At 54.5% G+C, this 25,623-nt stretch overlaps 7 protein-coding genes across 7 annotated transcripts; 6 read left to right on the plus strand and 1 right to left on the minus strand.

Moving 5' to 3' along the window:
• Window positions 1-2,941: 2,941 nt before the first annotated feature.
• CkaCkLH20_10877 (uncharacterized protein) lies at window positions 2,942-3,601 on the plus strand (the record flags this gene model as incomplete). The annotated part of the gene is made up of 3 exons (XM_038893591.1): window positions 2,942-3,089; window positions 3,149-3,380; window positions 3,442-3,601. 3 exons carry the CDS (start codon window positions 2,942-2,944, stop codon window positions 3,599-3,601), a joined length of 540 nt encoding a protein of 179 aa, XP_038741140.1.
• Window positions 3,602-5,365: 1,764 nt separating this feature from the next.
• On the plus strand, window positions 5,366-7,180 carry CkaCkLH20_10878 (uncharacterized protein; the record flags this gene model as incomplete). The annotated part of the gene is made up of 1 exon (XM_038893592.1): window positions 5,366-7,180. One exon carries the CDS (start codon window positions 5,366-5,368, stop codon window positions 7,178-7,180), a length of 1,815 nt encoding a protein of 604 aa, XP_038741141.1.
• Window positions 7,181-12,314: 5,134 nt separating this feature from the next.
• Window positions 12,315-15,160, plus strand: CkaCkLH20_10879 (glycosyltransferase family 2 protein; the record flags this gene model as incomplete). The annotated part of the gene is made up of 3 exons (XM_038893593.1): window positions 12,315-12,758; window positions 12,808-14,746; window positions 14,802-15,160. The coding sequence occupies 3 exons, from the start codon at window positions 12,315-12,317 to the stop codon at window positions 15,158-15,160; spliced, it is 2,742 nt and encodes a 913-aa protein (XP_038741142.1).
• Window positions 15,161-16,131: 971 nt separating this feature from the next.
• CkaCkLH20_10880 (LMBR1 domain-containing protein) lies at window positions 16,132-18,267 on the plus strand (the record flags this gene model as incomplete). Its single annotated transcript, XM_038893594.1, has 2 exons — window positions 16,132-16,442; window positions 16,500-18,267. 2 exons carry the CDS (start codon window positions 16,132-16,134, stop codon window positions 18,265-18,267), a joined length of 2,079 nt encoding a protein of 692 aa, XP_038741143.1.
• Window positions 18,268-18,772: 505 nt separating this feature from the next.
• Window positions 18,773-20,005, plus strand: CkaCkLH20_10881 (coiled-coil domain-containing protein 55; the record flags this gene model as incomplete). Its single annotated transcript, XM_038893595.1, has 1 exon — window positions 18,773-20,005. The coding sequence occupies one exon, from the start codon at window positions 18,773-18,775 to the stop codon at window positions 20,003-20,005; it is 1,233 nt and encodes a 410-aa protein (XP_038741144.1).
• Window positions 20,006-20,348: 343 nt separating this feature from the next.
• CkaCkLH20_10882 (mitochondrial import inner membrane translocase subunit tim13) lies at window positions 20,349-20,692 on the minus strand (the record flags this gene model as incomplete). Its single annotated transcript, XM_038893596.1, has 2 exons — window positions 20,349-20,525; window positions 20,609-20,692. The coding sequence occupies 2 exons, from the start codon at window positions 20,690-20,692 to the stop codon at window positions 20,349-20,351; spliced, it is 261 nt and encodes an 86-aa protein (XP_038741145.1).
• A 599-nt stretch (window positions 20,693-21,291) lies between these two features.
• Window positions 21,292-22,517, plus strand: CkaCkLH20_10883 (legume-like lectin family protein; the record flags this gene model as incomplete). The annotated part of the gene is made up of 4 exons (XM_038893597.1): window positions 21,292-21,384; window positions 21,482-21,505; window positions 21,581-21,651; window positions 21,737-22,517. 4 exons carry the CDS (start codon window positions 21,292-21,294, stop codon window positions 22,515-22,517), a joined length of 969 nt encoding a protein of 322 aa, XP_038741146.1.
• Between the last annotated feature and the right edge of the window lie 3,106 nt (window positions 22,518-25,623).

Consider the following 25,623-nt stretch of genomic DNA (forward strand, 5'->3'; position numbering starts at 1 on the left):
GCTGGTTTATGGTGTCTAAACGCTGGGATTATTTACAAATGCGCAATATTGGAGATTGTGAGTTTGGCATGTCTCTGAATTAGTTTGCTTGAGGAGGAACAAACCTTCTCAAGAGTGGGTCGTACAGAGTGAAGAGGATCATTTCACTTGATTCTCAGAAGGCTCATCAATGACTACGTGCAATATAAACTTCAAGCACTTGCAGAAATCTGTCGAATACATCGATCGTACTTCTTTGGCACCTGGTTTGGTGTGGAGGGAGGCCTAAATATGAGAAAAGAAGGTCGCCGCCATGCAGCCAGCTCGTAGTGGAAGGCATAAACATCCCTTTGAACTTGCCCATATGAATTGGCAAAGTTCGAGTCACGACAGTGGCAGAGAGCGTAGAGAGAAACAACCACGGCAAGAACAACAGAAGACGTCACCAATGGAACGGTTTCGAAGCAACCAATGTACATACATGCATGTACTTCATGAGACGCAGTTTTCGCGAAAGAGTAAGTGGAAGGAAATACAAATTATCGGTGACTAGACATCGAACGTAATATTTTTCTACCAAACAAGCAGCATATTGCTCCCGGGAGGAAATCGTTTGACCTTGGACCAATTCCAAGACACCAGGAAAATGCGGCTTCTCAGTTTACACGTTCTATGTTGTACTTTAATATTCGATATACGGCCGCTTCCTGAACAGGGTGAACCACATGGATTTATCTCTTCATTTATGAAGATTTCAAACAGGCAGCGTTTCGAAACGGCACTGAACGGGCATCGGTCTTACTCACTCGTAGACAGAAGCTACCTTACAGAATCCAAAGGCTAAATGCACCTGCCTGTTATGTCTTTAGAGATCCTTTTCAAGAAGCAACGTCGGGTGCTCCTAGACTACCTTTCTCGGGCAACATACTTCGATTTGCGGCCCGAATGGAAACTTTATTACAACTACTGACAACTCTGGCCCATTTTAAAGCAAACAAACAGACCTGAAAGCACTCCATCGAACTCGTACCATGATGTTGGTCATCATAAACACATTGACGGTCGACGGAAGGACCACACGACAAGGTCCATCAGGGTCGTCTGATAGAACACTTCCATCTGTCATAGACCGAAGTCCTGTTTGCCTGTCACGGCCACTCCCGAAAAAGACGGTCCGCCGAACCAAGAGCTGTCGTCCAACCTGACGAAGACCTCGTGGCAACGACCCTGGACTGAGCACTGATGTGATTCACGTCGTGTTTGGCAACACTACCTACTGCTTCTCCCTTAGCTTTGAGCGACTGCAAGTTACACGGGGCCGGTGAGAAGCTGGGAGAAGCTGGTCTGTCCACGGTTGCGAAGCCATGACAAGTCTTCATGGTCAGCAGTCGAAAGCGGTGTGTCTTTGCGCCAAATCAGGTTCGTTCTTTCAGAGGTTGATTCACTTTGACACAGGTGATGTTTGGCATTTCAGTCGGTCAGAAAAGCGGTGACTTCTAGGAAGCAGTACGACGACGGCTTCACCTCGGAGATCGACGGCACACGCATCATCTGAAGGTTGAATCGACTCGTTGGCTCTCCCTCAGATCTCTTCACCGCTATCAATAGGCTTATGATGCCTGAAATGGAACTCATAAGCGATCAAGTTCAACGACTGTTGACGTCAACGGATCATGACACAGGCGCTTTTGTTTTGAGGCATCGTACGGTCTATCACTTGGCTATGGGATCATCGTTACTGACAGAAACGACCACATCCGGATTGAACGTCAGCCTAGTTGGGCTCAAAGGCGCAGCATCGCCATCTGGATGGCTGCATTGATTATGCTACGCGAAGCATTCCAAGAGACTGGGTATGCTTCTTGCTGGAAGCCGATGTTCCGTCTAATTTGGTTCGAAGAAGAACGAGCAGAGACCTTCCAAAAGCAAACAGGTTCCGTCCGGCACCTCTTCCGCCACCAGCGAGGTATCACGAAATGGGCCCGAAAGCAACTCGCCGCATCGGTTGCACGAGGAACGAATCATCTGTGACCAGCCGCCTCACATGCAGCAGTTCATAGGCCAGCATGATTGGATCGACCCCTTTTTTAAGATACAGGGGAAATGAGCACTCCGGATCGGTATGACTTGTACTGGTATCTTTGACCCGCCTCAAGGCTGAGCGTCTGGCTGCTCGCGGGCCGACTTACACAATCTTCTCGCGGTGTGAAATAGACGATGGATAACAACAATGAGCTGGCGCTTTGTGCTGTGGTCTACTCAAAGTCACGAGTTTCACTTTGTGCCCGAAGTAACTTGTCATCGGTTTGTTCTCAGCAGGCCTCATTCCCATCTAAAGTACCTGGCCATTGTTGATTGGAACTGGGCTAACTATCATCGTCTCGAGATCAAGGTCCATGTTTTCCTTGCTTTAGCCCGCGGCCGTTACGTCTTCCCATGCGACCTCAAAGCCATGATCTTCTGTGGGACAACAATCTTCGGGAAACACGGCCAACCCTCGGCAGGTACCCTCTCCTGATTTCGGTTCTCCCGTCCCGGTCATCGGCTGGCACAGCATCATACTTTTTTCGAAAAAGCCCTTGGACTTCGTATTTCTGACGACGCAGATGGCGTAGAGCCGTTCACAACAACGGCTTCTCGCACCGGCCCGCGTGGCCATATCATCGGCTGGATACATGTTGACGGTGCTTCAATGATTCCAGCCCGAGGCGGTCTGCCGTGACAGATGGTTGCCGTCATCGGCCGTGTACACATACCGCATTTCATCAGCCAGAATCTATAAGTAATGATCAGATTATCAGCTCGTAGACGCTTCCAGTTTGTTTGTTTAGGTGAAAGCCAGCGACCCGAGAATCTTGTATTGAACTATCAGACAGGACCAACGCTTACCATCATCTATCACACCTTCACACCGAACATCATGTATTCCTCAATCCTTATAATCACATTGTCTCTTATACCCATGATCACAGCCTTGCCGACATCTGACTCAGACATTCATCTGGCGGCCAGCCACTTTAAGTACCCATGGTTGAACATGACGTTGAGCAACCTAGAGGCTGTCTGCCAAAGACCAGAAGACTCGGCGTTGTATAACTGCACTGTCCAATGTAAGAGACTAAGCTTTTATCTCCCTTTGATCAAACGAGACGCTGACATTGGAGTTTAGTCGATTTCTACGACTTCAACACGGAGGGTGTCGTCGATGTTAACGGAGCTCATTGCAATGCTACTTGGCAATGGGACGGGATCACCCCGGACAATGGCCCAGACAATGACTTCCCGAGCAACGGCGCTGTGTGCTGGAGTGCGGCATCCAACGCATTCATGTTCAAGGTCGTCGAGTTCAGGTCAGCGTCGAACTTCATGATGTCTGTCAGCCATCTGTACAGGGATACGAGGTTAGTTATTGTCCCAACCAGTTTACTTATACCTTCTTCGCTGACACTGTCAACCGCAAAGGTATTTCAACTTCCCATGGGACGGCCGTAAGGCCATAGTTGAGATTAAGATCCCGGACAACCACCCGTCTCCGCCGTACGCCCCGTACATGCCTCCCGTCAACCAATTCGAATTCATCGCCACGGCAACGATTTCAAAGCGCACAGACGGACTGTCGTAGCGGGCTTCTGTCACCATCGGTCTCATGTAATCCTCGGGAAGTCACTTTGTTACCCTGGAAGGGGGGTTCCTCAGAGTCGTGTGCTGCCGGTCGGAACAACTTTCCTTCGTGTTTTACCACCGCCTCATGTTCTCCAAGATGGGATGATTTTTCTTCTAATGAAGGCGGGCGTTTCTTAGTATTTGTGTACAGATCAGACCAAAGAACTAATGGGATCGAGTCTAAGAGATGATGTTGTGATGATGTGTCCTCTGGCGACACCACTCTCCGCCGGCACCTATGAGTCCCCTGTGTTGACGAACTTGGCAAGACGACAGGCCATCACCTCCCAGCCCGTCTCGTCTTCATCAAGAGATACTGCTGCCGGGTTCCAAAGGGGGTTGGCGCCAGACCGGAGTGCGGCTCGGATTCGTAACCTAAAGGGACACAGGGCCGCCCTGACTACACCCTCCGTTTGCGCTGCCCACGTGCGCCGCGGAGGAGCTCCCTCTTGCCAAGTGGAAAAGGGCAGGTTCTCGCCGGGCGACGCAGAAGCCGGCCATACCCGGTAGCCGTCTTCCGGGTTCACTCGCCGCCGGGCCAAGCAGCGAGCGGGTGAGGGGGAAGGGCCGTCGTGGAGCAGTGGCTCCGCGTCTGGGATTCATTGGATCTGCGCCGCTAGTAGACGGCTCAATTACTTGTCTTCCGGATACCTGTCCGCGATTTGTAGAGTGTTTATGCTCTGGTACGACGATCAAGCTTTTGGTAGCATTTGCCAAGCGATGCGACTTCTTGTCTTGTTTTCTCTACGGCGCTACGGAGATCAGCCCGAAGATCACTTCGGGGGATCGCCGGCGGGATCTGATGGGTTATACGGCCCTGTGGTGAGACTGGTTCGTTGTGATAGAGTTTACTTTGAAGCGACATGAGGAAGAGCGGCAGAGGGAGCGGGCGACGTAATCATGTACGTTGACGGGTGATTTGACATGTCAGTTCTGAAAACCACTTCCAACGTACATGATTCACTCGCCCTTTTCACCGTTCCGCTAATCTGAATTTAGCGACAACAAAGCTCAGAGGTAGGAAGATGAAGGTTTCGTGGAGATCCAGACGATGGTTATACACGCGCTGCCATGGAGCAACCCGTGGGACGCGCGGGAAACGCTTCGGTTTTCTGTCCCTCTCCAACACACAACACAAGCAAAAAGAAGGTTCGGCGTTCCTGCATTGCGCACCTCAAATACCCCCTTCCCCTCGGCCATCCCGCGACATGTTTGTGCTGCGCCGAGCAAGGTCCAGGTATTGAAACGTGCAGCTTGCACGTTTGGGATCTTGTAACCTTAAAGTCTGATCCCGCCGGTTAGACGCAACAAATCGCACGTCTTCAGATGAAAATGTGCGAGAGACTGCACCTTACGACACAGCGTGATTCTATGACATGTACTGTCGGAACCGTAGCACCTGGCCCTGGCAAAGCATTGAGTTATTCCTCCCCTCGCCCCAAGTAGAGAGAGATACCTCCCCCTGGGGACGTGTGGTTCGGATACAGCCGCCAGAGGCGATACTCTGTTTTGACTCGTGATCCAGCCCGTTCTTCCGTCCCGAGTCCTATACATCTCATCTGCTACTCCCATGTTCCTCCTCCTACACTCCTCTTCATTGCCTGTCGCCAGCAGCTGTGAATAGTAATTCCCGTTCGGCCCTCTGAGAGACGCGAACGACGGACGAGCCGATCATTTCTTCCACCTCACTCGAAGTCCGCAAGACGAAAAAGGGCCAGCCGGAATGGCTCCTCTCAAGGCCCTCCTGGCCCTCGCGGCCGCCACGCTCGCTGTCGAAGCCCGCCTGATGTCCCGCGCGGCGACCTTCGCCTCGGGCGTGTCCATGGTCAACATGGCCACCGACGACCAGCAGATCAACCTCCAGATTGGCCTCAAGCTGCAAAACATCGACAAGCTCGAGCCCATGCTCAAGGACGTCTCCGACCCGGACAGCCCCAACTACGGCAAGTACCTCTCGGCCGCCCAGGTCAACGACATGTTCAAGCCCGCCGAGCAGGCCGTCGCCGCGGTGCAGGCCTGGCTCTCCAAGGAGAACGTTAAGGACGTCTCGTACACCGATGGGGGCCGTTTCGTCAACTTCGCGACGGACGTGGGGACCGCGAACAGGATCCTTGGCGCCAACTTTGCGTACTATGATGTCCAGGGAACCATGAAGTTGCGTACGGCGCAGTACTCCGTCCCTGATGCTATGGCGGAGCACATCGAGCTCGTGACGCCGACGACCTACTTCGGCAAGATGAAGTCGGATCCAGCCTTCGCCGCCCCTATGCCGGCCGAAGCCATGCCCGCTCCGTTGGCCCGCAGACAGGGTCAAGGCCCGGGTGCGACGGCGAACTGCTCCAGGGCCTTCACCCCCGCCTGCTTCGAGCTCGCGTACAACTATGGCGCCTATCAGGCCGACCCTGCCGCCGGTAGTCGAGTTGGGTTCGCTAGCTTCCTGAACCAGTCTGCGCGGCAAGACGACCTCACGGCTTTCCTTACCCGCTTCCAGCTGCCCGCGCAGAGCTTCAAGAGCGTGCTCGTCAACGGCGGCCAGGACCACCAGGACCCCAAAGGCCAGATCGGTGAGGCGAACCTGGACGCGCAGGTGATGGCAGCGGCCGTCAAGAACCTGCCCATCACCCAGTTCATCACGGGAGGCAAGCCGCCCTTGATCCCCAACCTGCGCACCCCGACGCAGGCCGACAACCAGAACGAGCCCTTCTTGGACTTTTACCAGTTCATGATGACGCAGGAGAACGCCGCTATCCCGCAGGTCCTCTCCGTCTCGTACGGCGACGACGAGCAGACGGTACCCGTCGAGTACGCCACGCGCGTGTGCAACCTCATCGGTATGATGGGCCTGCGCGGGGTTACCATCCTCGAATCGAGCGGTGACACCGGCGTCGGCGCCCCCTGCCGTGCCAACGACGGCAGCAACGCGCCTCAGTTCACGCCGACCTTCCCCGCCACGTGCCCGTACATCACCGCCGTGGGCGGTACGCAAGCGTTCGGCCCCGAGATCACGTGGGTCGCCTCCGGCAGCGGCTTCAGCAACTACTTCAAGCAGGCGTGGTACCAGGAGGCGGCGGTGACGTCGTACCTGGCGACGGGCATTTCGCCCGAGACCAAGAAGTATTACGAGCCGTTCGCCAACTTCACAGGGCGTGGGTTCCCCGACATCTCGGCGCACTCCGCGAGCCCGCCGTTCGCCATCGTCAACGCAAACAGGCTCGTCGGCACGGGAGGAACATCCGCCTCGGCACCTCTGGTCGCCGGCCTCGTGGGACTCCTCAACGATGCCAGGATCCGTGTCGGACAGCCAACGATGGGCTTCATGAACCCGTGGCTGTACAAGAGGGGCTTCAGGGGCCTGACGGACGTGAACACTGGCGTTGCGCAGGGCTGCGGCGGTGTTGATTTGCAATCTGGAAAGCCGTTGCAGGGCGCCGGCATTATCCCTTTTGCGTCGTGGAACGGAACCCAGGATTGGGATCCTGTGACGGGACTTGGTCTTCCCAACTTTGAGATGATGAAGACGATTGCCTTGATGAAGTAAACGAACAGCCGGGTTTCAATAGATCGATCGCGGCTTGTCTTTGGATGCTGTGTATTTAGGGAACTACATCAGAGGCTGGCATGCCCATTTTCGTAAATACATTTTAAGCAGGCTTCTGACTTCTGTACTAGTGAACTCACTGTTCTCAACGAACTGAACGGCTTAGCTACTTCATGAGCGCCCCCATGAGCAAGCCATGAGGAAAAATGCCATGTATCTCAGCACCAAATAATAGTTTGCATCTATCTGACAACGAGCAGACGACGAACATGAGCCCCCTACTCTAGATGTTTGAATTGGGAAACACCCTTAACCTCTAGGGCTAATGCGTAACAAGTGAGCAAATACTGAGGAGATGTAGTCTCACTGTGGCGTCGGACCATAAGTTTACTTATTGAACGGGGGGAAAAGGAGACACAACAGGGAACGGAGAGGAGAGAGAGAACACGGACTGTAAGCTGAGCGTGGCTTGAAAGCCACTCATATCGGTTCCCGTCGCGAGTTGGCACACGGTAGCAACAGATTCATCTGCCACAAGTCCGAGGAAGGAACCGCAGTTCCTACTGCGGCTCAGGATTTGGCATGACTCCAGACTTGATAGCCAGATGAGAAGGATCTCTGACCCTCCTTCAAGTAAGATGTCAAATCGGCCAGGCTCACGGCCTCTTGAATCAGTGCTTGACAACACTTGTGGTTGATTTCTGAGCAAGGAACGTTATTGGTGGGAATGCCAATGGTCATCAGGCAGAACATGAAAAGAGAGATGAGAGTACCCGAATGAGAGGAGGGCTGCCGTGGACTACCCACCGTTTTCCCAACTCCAGCTTGGTAGCTTGGGGTTCTGATAATGAACCCTGGCATATAACACAACCACTAAGTCGGTTCGACTACCCATAAGGCTGGGAATCTGATATAGAACAGGGAATAAGACAGCGCGAGGAGAAAATAGTCTGCGATCTAATCCGGAACCAATCGCTTCGGAAACTTGGCTCTCCCGTGGAGCGCGTTCCATAGACTTGGGACCGGCTCCAAGATGAATGGGATTGCTTGTTCTCTCGCGTGGCCGCCAGCTTGACAGGTTCCAAATTCGAGGTTGAAATGAGGGCGGTCTTGGAGTCTCGATAGCGCACTCCTGGCTCGTGGCAGTGTCCGAGCTTGAGCACCAATCCCGCGGTGGATGTGACAGCTGAACCCTGGGCCAGAAAGAGGCTTTTCAGGGGTAGATTATCCCATTTTCTCCTGAACACCGTCGACAGCCGGCCGCCTCAGGTGCTGCTCCGTGGAAGCAAGAGGAGATATGGCACATGCAGGCTAGGAAAGACCGGCGAGGTTGCGGTTGATAGCATAGAGACCCAATGGAAGAAAAAGAAAAAAGTAAATCCCGCTTCTGACGTGTCTGCTTGTTTCGCGATAATGTCTGCTTTGGGATGTGACGACCCCAGAAATAGCCTGGAGGTAGTAGATGCGGGATGTGACATGTAAAGAGGTCTACACCATAGATCCTGATGCAGCGGTGTAATGGTGTCGTTCCAGGCCGGCCGGTCGCGGGAGGAGACAGCTTCCTTTGCAAGCCGCACCTTGAATGCAACTTGACTGGGCCGAGGAGGGACGGGCAAGGCCTAGCGCGGCCCACTGGTATTGCCTGCGCGAGTCGATGTCAAAGTTGAAATCTCAGCGGTTCGCAAAAATCGGCCAATGGCTTTGGTGTTCAATCTCCTCCAAGGCGGAAGGAACCGTATGGCGAAAACGCAGATGTGAGGTCTGTGGAGGAAAATGATCTAGTGTCGTTATCTGTGGTAATGAGTGCGTTATACCTCATGCACTTCGGAGGTTAATTCGGCTTCCCGGGCCTAGGTGTCGAGTCTCGACCTGACAACTCGGTTGTTGGCCGACTGAAGGAGTTGACAAGCTGAAGACGAAAACCAGAATCGGTTAGCTGTAGGTCGGCAATATGGCAAGCCGGGAAAGGTTCATGCGGGATAGCAATAGTAGGACATGGGTCTGCGCAAGAGCATGGCAGGCCTGCTCTCGAAAAGCTCAGCTGAGTGTTGTTGTTGACAATCCATGACACTTGGATGGATTGCCGACTGTTGATGACACATTGAGCAGGATGCTGCCCCGCGATGGTCGTCAAAGAAGTTCAATGAAGTACTTCGTAATCATAGTGGTGATGGATATTTGCATCGTGCCGAGGGCCGATGATCCCCTCAGCACTAAACCGCACGGCTCAACGCCCTTCGTAATAGACAGTATCCGTTCAATGCTGACTCGGAAGGCGAGTCCTGCGGCCTTCGCCTGACGGGCCGACGGGCGGCAACAGGCCGCGTCTGGACTGGTGTTGTTCAAACAATAGACAAAAGGCTTGGCCCTTCCTGGTTTTGAAAGAGCCGACGCATGTCGATTCTTTGATCATCGACGAGCCACCTCATCAGAGCCAGTCTTTGTTGGGAGTTGCGTTTCCACTTTCATCATCCAACTAGTGGAAAGAAAACACTGAGCCAAGTCATGAAAAAAAAAGAATTATAGGAAAGGCGATGATACGTAACCAGGATGTGACGCGGCAGACGCAATCAAATGGCCGAAAGAGCGCCACCATCGGGAAGGATGGATACTGCGGCCGGAACTTGAGCCAATATTATGGAATGTGCAGCACACCAGTAGACATCGGCAGTCTGGCAGCGTATCGGATTTGAAAATGGTGCCTGGGAAGCAAGATGGGTGCTTGCATAAACCAGGGGTCGACAGCTTCGAAGCGGGAAGGGAATGTAACTGCGAGATTTGTGTGCAGGTCGTTGACCGAAGAAGGTCTAGACGATTTGAATCCAGCTGAAAACGGGTATCTGCATATGTGCCGTATCGTCCAATAGGAGTTCTTCCACTCCGCTCTCACCTCGATTGTTGCATAGTCGACGACATGCTGGCCCTGCACCTGCTCTGCACCGTTCAGGCGCCGAATACTGCAGGTAGCATCTCCGGACGCGGGATCGCCGTCAACGATGCCATCGCCCGTGATTGCATTATTTCCTTGCAACATCACAAGTCGCCTCCCGGCTTGTCCATCTAGCTCTGCCGTCCCTCAGTCCTCGCCTCCCCCCTCCTCTGAGTCCCCTCAGCCGACCAGATGCAGCAGGATGGCAGCTAACTAGGATACACGACGCTCCCCTGGCACACGGCAAGCTAGTTTAGATGTCACAGCTTCAGCAAGCCACAATTACGCCCACCGACTCGTTACCCATCTCTTCCACCCGGCAGTGTGATTCGTCTCTCTTCGTACTTCCCCTCTCTCTCTCTGAACGGTGCGGCGTTCTTAGAAATACACACCCCAGCCATCCTCGTCCACTGACGAATCTTCTGTTTTCGCGTTGCTCTCAGACACGCCCAAGATAAAGAGGCCGCCACAAACGGCCCGCCAGGAGGTTTTAATATGCAAAATCTTGATGGCAAGCGCCTGGCCCAAGGTATTATTGGATATCACATAACACCTTTCCCCGAAAGATATGAAAACTCCCGCGCTGATATTGCGAGGGCTTCCAAGATGGTACCCTATCTTCTTCTTGTTATCTTTGGCCATTCTGAACCGTTCTCACCACAGCTAGTGCCATGTGACGAGGTCAGGGATGACACCGATACCCGATCTAGAATACACCGTTGCATGACAATCAGATACTTGTTTCTTTTTCCGAACAACGGAATGGCATCTTTGTGGTACAAAGGGCTCCCACGTTGAGACCGTGGGTCCCCGAGATGGGGTTCCGATTACAGAATGTTCGACTCAGATTGTGTGAGACATCGTTGATGATGCTGTTTCCAAAAGTACAGAAAACAACGTTTCCAAGCGCTCGGAATGCCTGGCAGGTCTTGTCGTTCTCAGGGGTCTTGGCTTGGATGGACTGGTCGTCTAAAAACAACCGTCTCGTGGGCGCGGACCGTCTGAGCTGTTCGCCTCAAGCCACATAAACGAATGGACGATCTAAGTGGCCTAGGGACAGACGGAGGCTGACTTCGCGGCAAGTCCTTTCTTGAAGAGGAAAGGGGCCCAGAGACTTCATTCCCTTCTTGGCTACAGATATCTGCTAGCTTCTGAACTTGTTTTCTCATCCCAGCATCAAAGCACTTCCTGCAGCTTTCACGGCGTTGTTATTGTTGGCTAAGAAGGCGCCAAGTCAAGGCGGTCTTTCGATGTTCCTGAGCTAGATGCGCCAGAACCTGCTGTTCCCCTGTTCCTGAATCCAAACTACATGACAGTACGAGGTTGATCAGCGAGACGATTACTCGACCGAACCATATGTTTCCTCAGAGGATGCCTTAGCGGGAGATTCGATCGAAGTCATCAACATAGCATAATCCGTGTTGGTACTGCAGGTTGTCAGGTGGTCTTCCACGTCCATCTGCATTACACGTCCTCCCGCAAGCCATCTAATGTTGGCAACCCCATGATGGTAGTGTACCCTGTCGAGCTTGAGCAGGGGACACGGCGAGCTAATGTGTGTTTGGCTTCGCAGGGGTGTTGTCTGTCTCTACTCGGTCTAACGGCTTGGCCATGCGGCGCTTGGGTAGGCAGCGTTTACGCGATAAGGCCTCGACCTTTGTCGCTTTCGGGTGCGCTACTACCTCACGATGGCGGATATTTCTCTGATCTTTGTGCCTACCTACCCGCTTCGAACTCAACGCACGGGTGGCGCCATCTTCGCAAGTACGAAGCCAGACAATGCCGCTTGTCACCAATTCCAGCTAAGCTGATAGTCCAGTCAGTCTTGAGAGCGCGACTTGGGCCTGCGGAACCCATCCTTTCTAACCGTCGAGTACTGGCGAATCCACTTCCACCTCGACCATGACCTTTCATCGCCCCCGTCCACAGTATGTTGATGGCGTTGTCGGCCAGACCAGTCAATAATGCTCAGCTACCGGTGCCCCCGTGTATGCGGCTAAGCCTAGTCTTTGTCCTAGGCTCTGGTTTTGCTCACTTACACCCTGAGGCCATCTCAGATATCTTTCGCCCGCTTCCCTTCCCCTCCAGCCCTGACTTTTTTCTCTGGCATCCATTCACTTACAGTGCTTGTTTCGCTCTTTCTTTTCCAGAGGTAGGGATCAGTTCAACCTGTTGTAGCTCGTTCGTTTCAAAGGCTATCACACGATGGATGCTTTCAAGTCCTACTTCACGCCTGCCCAGACGGCGGGCTCCGAGCTGAGTCAACTACCAAGCTCATCGCAGACGACTCCCACACGACAGCAGCACCAGCTACCGCAGTCTGGCAATTCACTCGCTATGCCGTCATCCGAGAAGCCCGGCCCGTACAGAAGCACCAGCACCAGAACATCCGCCAGACAGTCCACAGTGAGCTTGGCGCTCACTGCTGGCATGAGAGACAAGCATGCTAGCAGCATCATCGATCTCAGGGCTGATGTCACCGTACACAGCATCTACCAGGACCAGCTCAGGAAGATGTACGCCTCGGCCTGGAACTTGGGCGAGGGTGTCGTGCTCAAGAAGGGTCGTAACGACTTCGTTTGCGCCCCACCTCAACTTCAAACGGTTCCCTACGGATTCTACGACATGGTCCGCCAGCTCAACGTCAGCGTAAGTAGAACAGGATGTCTCGTGGGATACCGTGACTGACCAGTTGTAGTGTGCCATGACTGTCAACACGCCTGTCATCCAGTCTATTATCCATGGCCTGCTGAACAGCGGGGAGGCCACAGATTCCATTCCCCTGGCTGGAGGCTTGCAACTGCAGGTTCTGCCCAGGATGACCGATCTCCCACGATGCCAGAAGCATCAGTATGCGGCTTTCATCCTGGACCCACCGCTCCTGACGGTGTGGGACGACGATGCCAACAGAATTCACGCAAGAGCCGAGAGTTTGGAACACATGATCATCTCTTTCATCTGGAAGACCGATGAGGGCGACGACGAGGAAGGCGATGAGAAGAACGAGAAGGGACCTGACGTCAACATCGAAGAGCTCTCGCCTGCCGCCCTTGAAGAGGCACTGAAGGCTGAGGTTCGCCCCTTGCGACTGGCCAGCTCTATGGTTGTTGCAGTTGCTTTGGGGTTGTCCATGACGTGCCTGGGTCTTGGATACCGAGCCCTTGCGTTGCAATCTGAAGTTGACGGTACCTACACCCGCTGGGCGTTGGTTGCCGTTACCCCTGCCACTATCTTCATCAGTTTGTTCTTCTTCCTCTCCATTGCCAGCAATCTTTTCCAGATCATCGGCCCCATCTCCGGTGTCGCTGGCAACTCCAAAAACTACTCCGGCAAGGGTCCCCGCCGACTGAGCCCTCACTTGGGCGAGCTTCCCCACGTCACCATTCAAATGCCTGTTTACAAGGAAGGTCTGAATGCAGTCATCAAACCCACAGTCATTTCCCTCAAGGCCGCTATCTCGACCTACGAGATGCAGGGCGGCACTGCCAACATCTTGGTAAACGATGATGGTATGCAACTCCTCGACGCCGACGAGGCCCAGGCACGCAGGGACTTTTACGAGGAGCACAACATGGGCTGGACAGCCCGCCCTGGTCACAACCCCACCCCTAAGAACCCGGGTGAAGAGCCTTTCATTCGCAAGGGAAGATTCAAGAAGGCCTCCAACATGAACTATGCTTTGATGACCAGTATCAAGGTCGAGGAGAAGCTCAACCACATCAAGCGTGGAAGCAGGTGGGGACAGGACAGCGAGGATCAAGTCTACGCCGAGGCTCTGACCCAGGTTCTTGAGGAGTCTGAAGGTCGTACTTGGGCCGACGGCAACATCCGTATTGGCGATTACATCCTGCTCATCGACTCCGATACTCGAGTTCCCCGCGACTGTCTTCTCGATGCCGTCAGCGAGATGGATGCCTCCCCCGAAGTTGCCATCATCCAGTACACTTCCGGTGTCATGAACGTCTCAGACTCCTTCTTCGAGCGGGCTGTCACATGGTTCACGCAGATGATTTACACCATGATCACGTTCGCCGTTGCCAACGGCGATATCTCCCCCTTCGTCGGCCACAACGCTGTTCTACGCTGGTCCGCCCTTCAAGACGCTGCCTCCTACTTTGACGAGGAGGATGGCTATGAAAAGTTCTGGTCAGAATCCCACGTCTCTGAGGATTTCGACATGTCTCTCCGTCTCCAAACTGCCGGTTACTCCATTCGCTATGCAGGCTACACCGGCGATGGCTTCAAGGAGGGTGTGTCATTGACAGTCTACGACGAATTGGCACGCTGGGAGAAGTACGCTTACGGCTGTAACGAACTGTTGTTCCACCCCCTCAGGTTCTGGATCGTTCGCGGTCCCTTCACGCCTCTCTTCCTCAAGTTCATCTTCTCCAACATTGCATTCTATAGGAAGATCACCATTCTCGCGTACATTGGAACCTACTACGCCATTGGTGCATCGTGGAGTTTGACCCTGTTCAACTACTTCTTCACCGGATGGTTCTTCGGCGAGTACGACAAGTACTACCTTGATTCCTTCGCCACCTACTTCTCGCTCATGATCGTATTTCCTCTTACCGGCAATGTTTCCCTGGCCATCCTTCGGTACAGACTCGGCGAAAAGTCCCTCTTGGCAGCTCGTAAGTTTTTGTTCCGCATCGACAACATCTCGCACAAGCTAATTTGCCTTTCTAGTCTGGGACAATTTCAAGTGGATGCCTATCTTCTGCCTGTTCCTCGGCGGTATCCCTCTCCACGTCTCCAAGGCTCTGCTGTGCCATTTCTTCGAGATCAACATTCAGTGGGGTGCTACCTCCAAGGAAGTCGAGAACTGCAACTTCCTCGAGGAAATTCCCAAGCTCATCAAGACTTTCGCGGGTACTTTCCTCTTCTGCTTCGCCCTGACGGCGCTCGTAGTGTGTGGCTACTACGTCTTCCCCGTCCAGTGGCAGATCCGCACTTTCGCTACCATCTTCCCGCTGTGCGTCACCATCATCTCGCACTTTGCGCTGCCGGTGCTTCTGAACCCGGCATTGATGAAGTTTACTTTCTAAACATTCTTCCTTACCTCTATGATGAATCTTTGGGAATCTGGGTCTATAGATGGCGTTTACTTTTGGCAGAGGTGTTCACGGGATAGATGGTCAGCAGTGTGTTTTGGTACCCAGCTCAGGCGATAAGGGTCTTTTTCTCATCATTTTGGCTTGATAAATAAGTCATTAGAGACACAAAATGATTTAATGTCTACCTTATATCTTCAAAGCAGATATCACATGAACAAAATTCGAATGAACTTGGTCAAGACTTCAAGCAGTCTTCACAAATGGTACCCTTCTGAAGAAACGAGGCCGCAGCGACTTACAACATGGTTTAAGACCGTGGTTGCCTCACACGTTGGTTGCAGGAATTCTCGAGACTTGATCAATGCTCAGATGGACCCAGGAGAAACCTGTGGAATGTGAGATCAATCGCCAAACAACCTCCTGAACGATCTTGACCATGACGGGAACAGACGACAAGAAAACCTGACCTGGACTGGAACTTATTGAACGCCCAGGACGGCCCCAAAGGGGCGAAAAGCGGAGCTGCCGGGAGCCAAAGTTGGATCTTCATGAATTAAATTGGAGCGCACAGTGAAGGGTGGATCTCTGAGAGTGCCGTGCAGATGACGTAACTCGATAACAGATAAGGCACCTACCCAATTTTGCCAATGTAAGTGTTGCTTGCGGACCTCCCAAGAACCCGGGCCCGTGCACATGTGACCCTGTCCTTCGCAGCCAAAACACTTTCTAGAGGACTCCTTAGTATCCGGGAGCCTGAAAAAGGCACCTGTACGACCAGACCACCATCTCCCACTTCCGTTGCGCTGTTGCGACTGTTCCAGTCCGTCCGTTCGCAAAAACCTCACCACCAGACGTCGTTTTCGCAGCGTCAACATAGCATCGTACAGCGAGAGCATTGCAGCACTTACGATTCGAAAGAGAACACAGCACCCGATGGACGCGGTCCTGACATCGACGACAACATGTTACATATCGTGAGCGCCGCGTCGCCAGTCCCATCGGAAATCTTTGCGCTCCTAGCGTTACTTTCAATCTCCGTGATCGTCCTTTTGATCCTGCGCCACTACCTGCCTTTGCGGACGACACCGGCTTTTTATCTGGTTCCCATATTCTTTGCGTTATGGCTGCCGGCATGTATGGTTCTTCTGGTCCCCATCGACTTGGCCTCGAGCGCGAGAACCGACGATGAAGCAACGCGGGGTGTATGGCTGCCGCAGCGGGTGTTGTTGGTGTCGTGGAGGATCACGTACTGGCTGACATTCGCCCTGACATGGTACGCAACCTGGGGACTTCCATCGGATATTTCGTATGCTAACGACTGTTGCGACAGGTTCATCCTTCCCATCCTTGGCGAATACTCCGACTCTGGCTACCGCGAACCGCAAGATAGCCTCAAGTACTCACTCCGACAAAATGCGCAATACCACGCCATCGTTTTCGGCACCGCTGGAATCGGCATCGCATACTTTTTCGTCAGATACCATCCCGATATGACAACGTTCAAAGCTTCCTTCATGGCCCTTGCATACTTCTATGGTTTGGTGTTTGCCATTTACCTCATGGGACATGGTCTAGTCTCGATCCCCCGACGATTGTTTCGGTACTCCTCTATTAGCGGAAGACTGCGACGACTCCAAGCTCGAGCGCCCCAGCTGCACGAAAAGATGGAGGATTCTCTACTGAATCTGGAGGATGTCGAGTTGCAGGTTTCAGAGCTTGGTCGCAGGAAGACAGGAAGCGCTGTAAAATTCAGCGAATGGATCGATGAGCTGGTCGAAACCGCAAACCTTCCCGAATCTCAGCCTAGATCAACACTTGGCGTGCCCGTCGAAAGTCGCAGTCTACCCACCGTCATCACGGAGAAATTCATGGCGGATTTGACGAGGAAACTGATGAGGGCGCGGCATGCACGGTCTCGCTATGTCAACGAGTGGAACGATCTGTTGAAGGAGGCTTCGGACACACAGGCTATCCTGGACTCCGCCGCCTCGAAAAAGCTCGAGTTTGGTGCGCCATCACCCCACGCCGGTTTCTGGGACCGCTTCACTGCCTTCACGCCTTACACCCGATACCTGTATTACTACCATTTTGAGCCTTACGCCAGCACCGCCCTCGGGGCATTGCTGGCGGTAGCATCTGCGTTGATTATTTGGTCCGAGGTAATCAAGGCTGCCTTCCCGCAGCTATCAGTTATTCGCCTCACCGTCGTTCATCATTGGGTCGGCGAGAAGGGCCAGGTTGGGTTCGCCGGCCAAGTCATCTCCGTCCTATGGCTTCTGTACATGTGCGCGGCTACTTTTATCACCATGACGGAGGTGAAGACGTGGCGAGGACGTGCCCTAGTCAGGCGCAACACCGCTTACGAATCGGCCTTCTGGTATGCTGGACAGGTCGCAAAGCTCAGCGTCCCTCTGTCCTACAACTTCATGACGTTCCTGTCACGGACCATTTACGAGAAGACCCGGTTCTACGGCTTTCTTGGATCACTCATTGACTTTAGCCAGATGGGTCGCTGGGCTGACTACTTGTTCCCCGTCTTCGTGCTCATTCCCGTGGCGGCCACCCTTTTCGGCTTATATGGCAAGATTAAGCGAGTATTCGGCTTCGGTGGCGACTTCATCGACGACGAGGAAGGAGACGGGCGGGTGTTCGGCACTGGTTCATGGCGTGAGGGCCGGGACCTGATTGAACGCGAGCTGGGTGGGAACTCTGCCCTTAGGCGACGTGAGGAGGCTTTCGCACGGCTCGAGGCGTCCGGAAGGTCAGCCCCGGTTCTGACCATTCCTGGAGGACGTGCTGGCTCGGCTGCCTCTCCGGCGAGATCACCTGTTCGAGCTACGCACAGCAGCCGCCCCGGGCGAGCGCCCGCTTCGGCACCATACCGCGATCAGCCGGAGGACGAGAACTTCTTTGAGTCCATCGGTCACCGCATGAAGAATACGATTGACACATTCGAGCCACCCCAATGGTTCCAGGACATCAAGAAGCCCAAGTGGATGGGCGGCGATGACGAAGAGCCAGGCAGCAGCAGTAACGGTGGTGGAGTGGAGTCAGACATCCGCCGATGGTTTGGCGGAGAAGGCCGCGTCAGGCTCTGAGAGTCGAGGGTTGGCTAAGACGATACTTTCCTTTGTCTATTTGGATATCCTCATTTCATCGAATTCGAGTCTCTACCAAGAGCTGGGGAGAACGCATCGCTAGGAGTTTCGGCTTGAGTTCCCGCGCCAGAGGATGAGACGGAGGTTTGGCCTGTCTCGCGGACTTTCCTATAGACACGTTGTAATGGCACCTGCGAAAGTCGCCGCATGTATGAGATAGAAATATGTTTCATAGATTCCTGGTATGAATCCCAGAACACTAATGCTCAAGAATTTCAAAGCAAAAGTAGTCGTCCATCATATCGTGCCAGCTTGAAATGACGTGTGTCTTCGCGACGAACTCGCTCAGCATCACGGTCGCCAACCGGGTCCGCTCCGTCAGCAGGTCGGCGCCGGAGAGGGGCGGCCGGCAGCATAGGTGGGTCTGCGCTGGACCGTGCATGGCGCAAAGTACAAGATCTCGGCTGCTCTGTCAACATTTACTCTCCAACAAACAACCGCCAAAATGAGCAAACCAGGACTATCATTCGGCATCAACCTCTCAAAAAAGCCCGGCGTATCAAAAGCGGCACCTCCAAAACGCAAGACAGCATTCGGCGGCGGCGACGACTCGGACGACGATGCGACGAACACGGGAACCAAAGTCGAGACACTCGACGAGCTAGGCGGCTTCGACGCCCCGTCCTCCTCCTCATCCAGGCAAGAGAACGGCCGAAAGACCAAGAGCAAAAACGCGCCCCCCACGAAACCTCCGACGGGAAAGGCCAAGAACCAGCAGGAAAGCGCAATGTTCGGCGACCTCTCCAGTTCCCTCGCGTCCCGCAAACACGCCGAGAAGGCGGAGGAGCTGGACCCGAGCGTCTACGACTACGACGGCGTGTACGAGTCCTTCAAACCCACCAAGAAGACGACGACGACGCAGGAGGACGCCGAGAGGAAGCCCAAGTACATGAGCAGCCTGCTCGCGGCGGCGTCGGTGCGGAAGCGCGACGCGCTGATCGCGGAGGAGAAGAAGATCGCGAGGGAGCGCGAGGCCGAGGGCGAGGAGTACGCCGACAAGGAGAAGTTCGTCACGGAGGCGTACAAGAAGCAGCAGGAGGAGAACCGGCGGATCGAGGCGGAGGAGAGGAGGAGGGAGGAGGAAGAGGCGAAGAAGAACAAGACGGGGGGTATGAGCGCCTTTTACAAGAAGATGCTGAACAAGGAGGAGGAGAGGCACGCCGAGGTCGTCAAGGCCGCCGAGGAGAAGGCCAAGGCTGGACCGACTGCGGCGGCGGCGGAGGAGGACGACGGGGTACCGAAGGAGAAATCCGAGGCGGACATGGCGAGAGAGATCAACGACAAGGGCGGGTCCGTTGCTGTAAACGAGGAGGGACAGGTCGTGGACAAGCGGCAGCTGCTGCGAGGCGGTCTCAACGTCGGCGCGAAGAAGGAGGCGCAGGTCAGACGGGAGGCGGAGCGGCCGCGGGAGAGCAGACCGGACCGCGGGAGCGGGACGGGCTTCGTCGGGTCCGGCGGCAAGGGGGCGATGCGCGAGCGGCAGACGCGGATGATGGAGGCGCAGCTCGAGGCGGCACTCAAGCGGACCCGCGAGGAGGAGGAGGCGGAGAAGGAGAAGGTGGAGAGGGCTACGAAGACGAGGAAGACTGAGGGGGAGATCTCGAGCGCCAAGGAGCGATACCTCGCCAGAAAGCGGGAGGCCGAGGAGGCCAAGAAGAAGGGCCTCGCGGAGCAGTAGCTTTAGAGCTCGAACAGTAAGTACAACAACCAAGATACCCCAAGAAGAACGATTTCTCTTCTGCTTTATGCATGTCTTTTTTTCTCTAATTGCTGAGATGGATGCTGTGCGCAATTGGTCCATGAATCTTTATTGCGTCTTTTGTAAACGTCCAAGCCTTGATGCTGACTCCTTGATGCGAAAACCCTTTGTATAGAGAGTTGCCCAGGTGTGTACTCCAAGCTGATGCTTCCTTTGGGCGTCCTAAATGCCCTTCTTTGTGTGATTTGTTGTTGTACAGTGGTAGTACATCCTCACCCCCCATTTCTTTCTTAAGTCGTTCCATTGGTACTTGTGTGCTGCTTTACAAGAGGCTCTGGTTGCCAGACTCCTGCTTTATCCTGTTGATGTAGGCGGTGTTGACCTGGTTCCAAGCGGCCATGTACTTCTCCATGCATGAGGTCATGCAGGTCGTCTCGCCGCTGGAGAGGGAGGATCCGGGCTTGGGGACGCACTTCTCAAAGCAGTTCTCTTGGAGCTTCTGTTGGTGGGAGGTTGATAGGTTAGCCTCTGGACCCTGGGGGAAGTTTGCGCCTGCGTGGGGAGGGTGAGGGCTCAACATACGTCAATAAGCACACGGGCGTTCGCCAGGTTGGCCTCCTGGAGGACCTGCTTCATAACAGCCTGCTTGACCGAGCTGGAGTCCATTGTGACTGATGCCTTGGGGGATTGGGTGGTGTGCTGGGTGAGGTTGAGTGACGTTTTTTTGGCGATGGTGACACTGAAATTCGCAAGGCCCGGCCGGCTAGCTTCGCATTGAGACCATTGAAAAGTTGAAAGGCCCGGGCTTGTCCCGCCAGGTAAATGTGGCTTAGCCAGCCCAAACCTGAGGCAATAGGGAGGCAAGCCACAAGCGCGACAAAAGAGGCAGGGGGCCACTCTCAGTGAGCCAGCACTGTCCAGCGTGCCCCCTGGAACTTCCTTAGCGCAATGGACAGGGGTAGTAGCTCTCCAAAACGTGCTGACCCCAGGAATCAGGATCCATTGGATCAGCCAAAAAAAAGAGGACAGCTAACGGCTGGGAAGAACACACGAGCAAAACCCACCACCACCTTTCGTGTGCCGAACGAAACGACCTGGACGTCTCCTCGTCGCTGGACCTTGCGGCTTAAACTCCCACCACCTTCCCAATCGGCGGCCCACGACACAGAGCTCTCTCTCTCTCCGTCTTTTTTCCAGTTCCCTTCTCTCTCTTGGGGAGTTTTCCTTATTCTTTCTGTTTCGATTCCCGGCACAAGGTAGCAAACATGTGGTTCAAGCCATCCGTGTCGGCCCTGTGGCTGGCCGCAATGGCCTGGGGCGCCGCGAAGGCGGACGATGGAGAGGTGAAGAGCATCGCGGTTCGTCTACCCCTTCCCTATGCGCTTCTGCTGCTGCGCAGCGTCATTTGCGCATTGGAATTGAGGATGAGGATGAGACTAACTTGTGGTGTTGCAGCTCCGAACGCACTCGCTGAACCAGGTTCGCGATTCCCGCTTCCACGTGCATACGCCCCTGAACGCGATTGACTGAGACCTTTTTTTCTTCACGATGTAGCCCTACCTCGATTCCGACATGGCAAGTCGGTGGTACGACTTTGGCGGAGACACCATCATCAGGACAGACTCGTATGTCGCACCTTCATAAGTTACTCGAGTAAAGAGGAAAGGAGGGAAAAGAGGAGAAAGCTAAAGCAAAGGGTCACCATCGCAGCTACATCCGATTAACGTCCGACCGCCCGTCGCAAACCGGCTGGCTCTTCTCTAGGGTCCCCCTGACGGCGACCAACTGGGAGATCGAGGTCGAGTTCAAGATCCACGGCAAGAACCAGCTCTACGGCGACGGCTTCGCCATGTGGGTGACCAAGTCCCGCGGCACCCAGGGCAACGTCTTCGGCAGCGCGGACAACTTCGAGGGCCTCGGCATCTTCTTCGACACGTACAAGAACAATCGCCCCGGCACCGTCTTCCCCTACGTCATGGCCATGTACGGCGACGGCAAGACCTCGTACGACAAGGACAACGACGGCAAGGGCACCGAGCTCGCCGGCTGCTCCGCGCGCGGCATCCGCCACGCCAGCGTCCCCACCAAGGCCAAGGTCACCTACTTCCAAGACAAGCAGCTCAAGCTCGAGCTGCAGTACAAGTCCGAGGGCGACTGGACGCTGTGCTTCGAGACGGAGAGCCCGCCCGCCATCCCCCAGATCGCCTACCTCGGCTTCAGCGCCGAGACGGGCGAGCTGAGCGACAACCACGACATCATCTCGGTCCAGGCCAAGAACTTGTACACCACGCAGTCGGGCAAGGGCTCCAGCAAGGCGACGCCGGGCAGCGGCAAGGGTAAGAAGGGAACCGGCTCCGTCAAGCAGCCCAAGGAGGGCGGCAGCTGGACGTGGTTCTTTTTGAAGGTTTTCCTCTTCTTCGGTCTCCTCGGTGGCGGCTACGTCGGTTACACTGCTTGGAGGGCGAAGAACGACAAGAGACATCGTTTCTGAGGGGTGAAGAATGCGATGGTTGCGTTGTCACCCGGGGGACGACGGAATTTCGAACAGGGGCGCGCGCGGAAGCGGGTTTTGGTTGGATTAGGAGAGATGACCGTACATACCGACACTCACACTCACACACATTGCATGGGCAGGTCAAACAAAAACCGACGTCTTAGGTTGTTTTCTTTCCCTTATCTCTCTCACTCATGTTTCTTACCTCTTACGATACTCGGTCTGAGATGAATCAAGTGTATTATACGACAAATGGTTGGCTGGGAGACGCGCTGAAGGCACGCAGTAGTTGCTCTTTGAACTCTCGTCTGAACACACCGGATTGTGCGGCCCTCTCGGTGGTCATCGATAATGTGCGAGATTGGTTCCAGATCGCCCGAACACGCCGAATTATGTGACCCTCTCTGACGGTCGTCGGTAACCTGGCCGCGATTGGTTCCAGATCCGAATCTCGGCCTCGAGGACTTGTATAGATACGCTTCGAGGCTAGAGGGAAATTGGTAAAACCTACGGAGGAGTGGACGTCGCCGGCATGACCGTGCATTCCAAGTTGGCACCTTGAAATGCTAATGACGAGAAAGCGTTTGCCTCGGTGCAATGCCGGCCTCGAGGTTATGGTCAGATGATTGGGGAGGACCATCTGGTCTTTTTCACTTTCGCATAGCTTTTTGATATCGGCTGTACTGAAATGCAGTTCAACTTTGGCGCGATTGCCGATGGCCAAAGCGCTTCGTGAGAGATGCGATTCCTTACCACGGCAAGATGCAGAAGCTTTTGTAAGATGGTCTGCAAGCGTGAGCTCCCGTCGGCTTGCTCCTGGTTTGTCCCTGTGTGGCTTAGTCTGACGGGGAAGCTTCCGCCACATATCTCGGTCTCGGTCATGGTTCCATTCGGCAAGAAATGCAGGTCAGACTTGGACCCTGATTCCTCACACCGGGATCGGCTTACTCACTGCTTGCAGCCTGGAGGTTCGCTGGGGAACCAGGTTCGAGCCTTCGGGGAGAATGCACGATGCCCCCCAAAAGGTGAGTATGACAGCCGTTCCCGGCGCGCATGTCAGTCTCGGGAAATTCCAATCTGTCTGTATTGGCCGGCAACTGTCAGGGGCCACGGAGAATCGGATGAGTTTTGGCATGCCTGAGCTTGTTGATCCGGGTTGCCGGGATTTTCAGACGGGGGGGCTGATTAGAGGCCAGGGAAGAAGAAAGCACAATGATGGAATTCTCTTGTTGCTCCTCTTGTTGCTCCTGGCTTTTTTCCTCGCGGGAAACGACGACGGACGGGCGTCTCATCATGTCTCACTCTGAAGACCCGTGGCTGGGAGATAACCGATTGAGGAACTGCGGAAGCATCGACAAAAATGTTGTTGCGCGCTGGGCTGCCACTGCTGGGGTTCAAAGTTGGTTAAGGTTTCGATAGGGCAGGACGGGTAGCGGCGGCGAGAAGGGCGAGGAATGAGGATTTGTTCGGCGGAGGATGGGTGGTGGCCGATCGATGACAAGTGCGGACGCGAGTGGACGGGAACGTGAAAGGAAGCTTGAATTCGACAAGCTGGTGGTTGATGAGAGGTGAAGTCGAGGTCGTAGGGCGGTACGTATCTTTTCTTGCTCTGGAGAGCTGGAGAGAGGTGAGCTGAGGTTGCGGGAGGAGAGGGAGTTCCTGACGTGCTACCTAAGGTACTCTTTCCACTTCTTTTCAGGTAAGCTGGGGATGTCAAGGAATATTACTGGACCAGCGAGTAGCTGCAGACCTCAGGTAAGGTAAGGTAGGTACTCTGGAATGTGTATCAGTGAGGGGTCTTGAGCTTCCCAAATGTATCGTACCTCCTTACCTTACGACGGAGGTAGCTGCACAGTCTTGGCCTGTCGCCATTCCACATACGAGACGTGTAGACGGATCGTGCAAGTTCCGTATCACAGGAGATAGTAAGGATTTCCGTTCAAATAGAGAGAGATTGAGTCAATCGTCGAGGCCCGGGCCCGGTCACGCAGTCGGGAGTCGTGTCTGGTAACTGCAACTGTGACCCGTCGAGATTCAGGTCAGGTTACTTGGCTGCCCCTACCCCACCTTTGCTGGGCTGGTCATCGCCCATCGCTCATCGCTCATCGCGCCGGTGTCCTGGGCCGCACCTTCTCGATCTTGGTGGGGGGAGCATCATCATCAGCAGCAACGGAGGACACTCATTCAGCCTAGAAGTGAGCCTCCAATCTCACAAGGTGTCCTGCCATGTGGCCAACCACTAAGGCTCATCATCGCCAGATACCTTATGCTGGATACAATTTTCTACCTCGGGTACCTAATGACTGCTCCCGATCATGTTGGACGCGTCCAGTACTAACAAGCTGCTACTTACATCCATCCACCTTACGGCCAAGACATTCCAAGTTCTCGACGGGGACGATCATCGCCGCCCTCGCTTTACCTCGCCGCTGTCTGTCTCTCCCCGCGAATCCGATTAACCCAATTGGATCGTCCTCGACCAGTCCAGCGCCCAATTACACTGCTGTTCCCTGTCCACGCCGTTCCCGTCCAAACGCGGACGTCGACAATTCTGAACCGCTTCCGCCTACGCCCACATTCAAGCCCACGCCCTGCGCCAGAAGCAAGCATCCACCGCTCTGCTCCCACCTTCACGGCCGCGGTCAGAAGCGAACCACCTCCCGTCTCCGTACCTTTTTCCTAGCTCTCCCGTCCTGTGTCCGCCTTAGCAATTAGCGACCACGACTACTACATCATCGTCGACCTCAGCTTCCACCAACTCGGCTTCTTCCTCTTCCTTTTCACTCTCTTCCTTCAACTCAACCGCGACATCTCCAGTTCCGACTCGACCGTTCAGCCCCTCGGTGTCATCTATACAATCAATTGATGGCAACAGCTGTCACTTAATCTTTGGTCCCATCTTGTCCCCAGTTATCGGTGCGCGCAACGACTCAGTCACCCTCCGGCACCTCCTACCTTAATTACTCCGCCCACCGTCCCATCGTCCATACAGAGACAGGAATCCCGTCCTGCGTGTTGGCCCGGCCATAGATCCCAGACGCAGGCGCAGACGCAAGACGCAAGAAGCGGACGCAGACGCAGCAGCCGACCTGACCTGACCCGA

The sequence above is a fragment of the Colletotrichum karsti genome, assembly GCF_011947395.1.
Source record: "Colletotrichum karsti strain CkLH20 chromosome Unknown Scaffold43, whole genome shotgun sequence".
NCBI lineage: Eukaryota > Fungi > Ascomycota > Sordariomycetes > Glomerellales > Glomerellaceae > Colletotrichum > Colletotrichum karsti.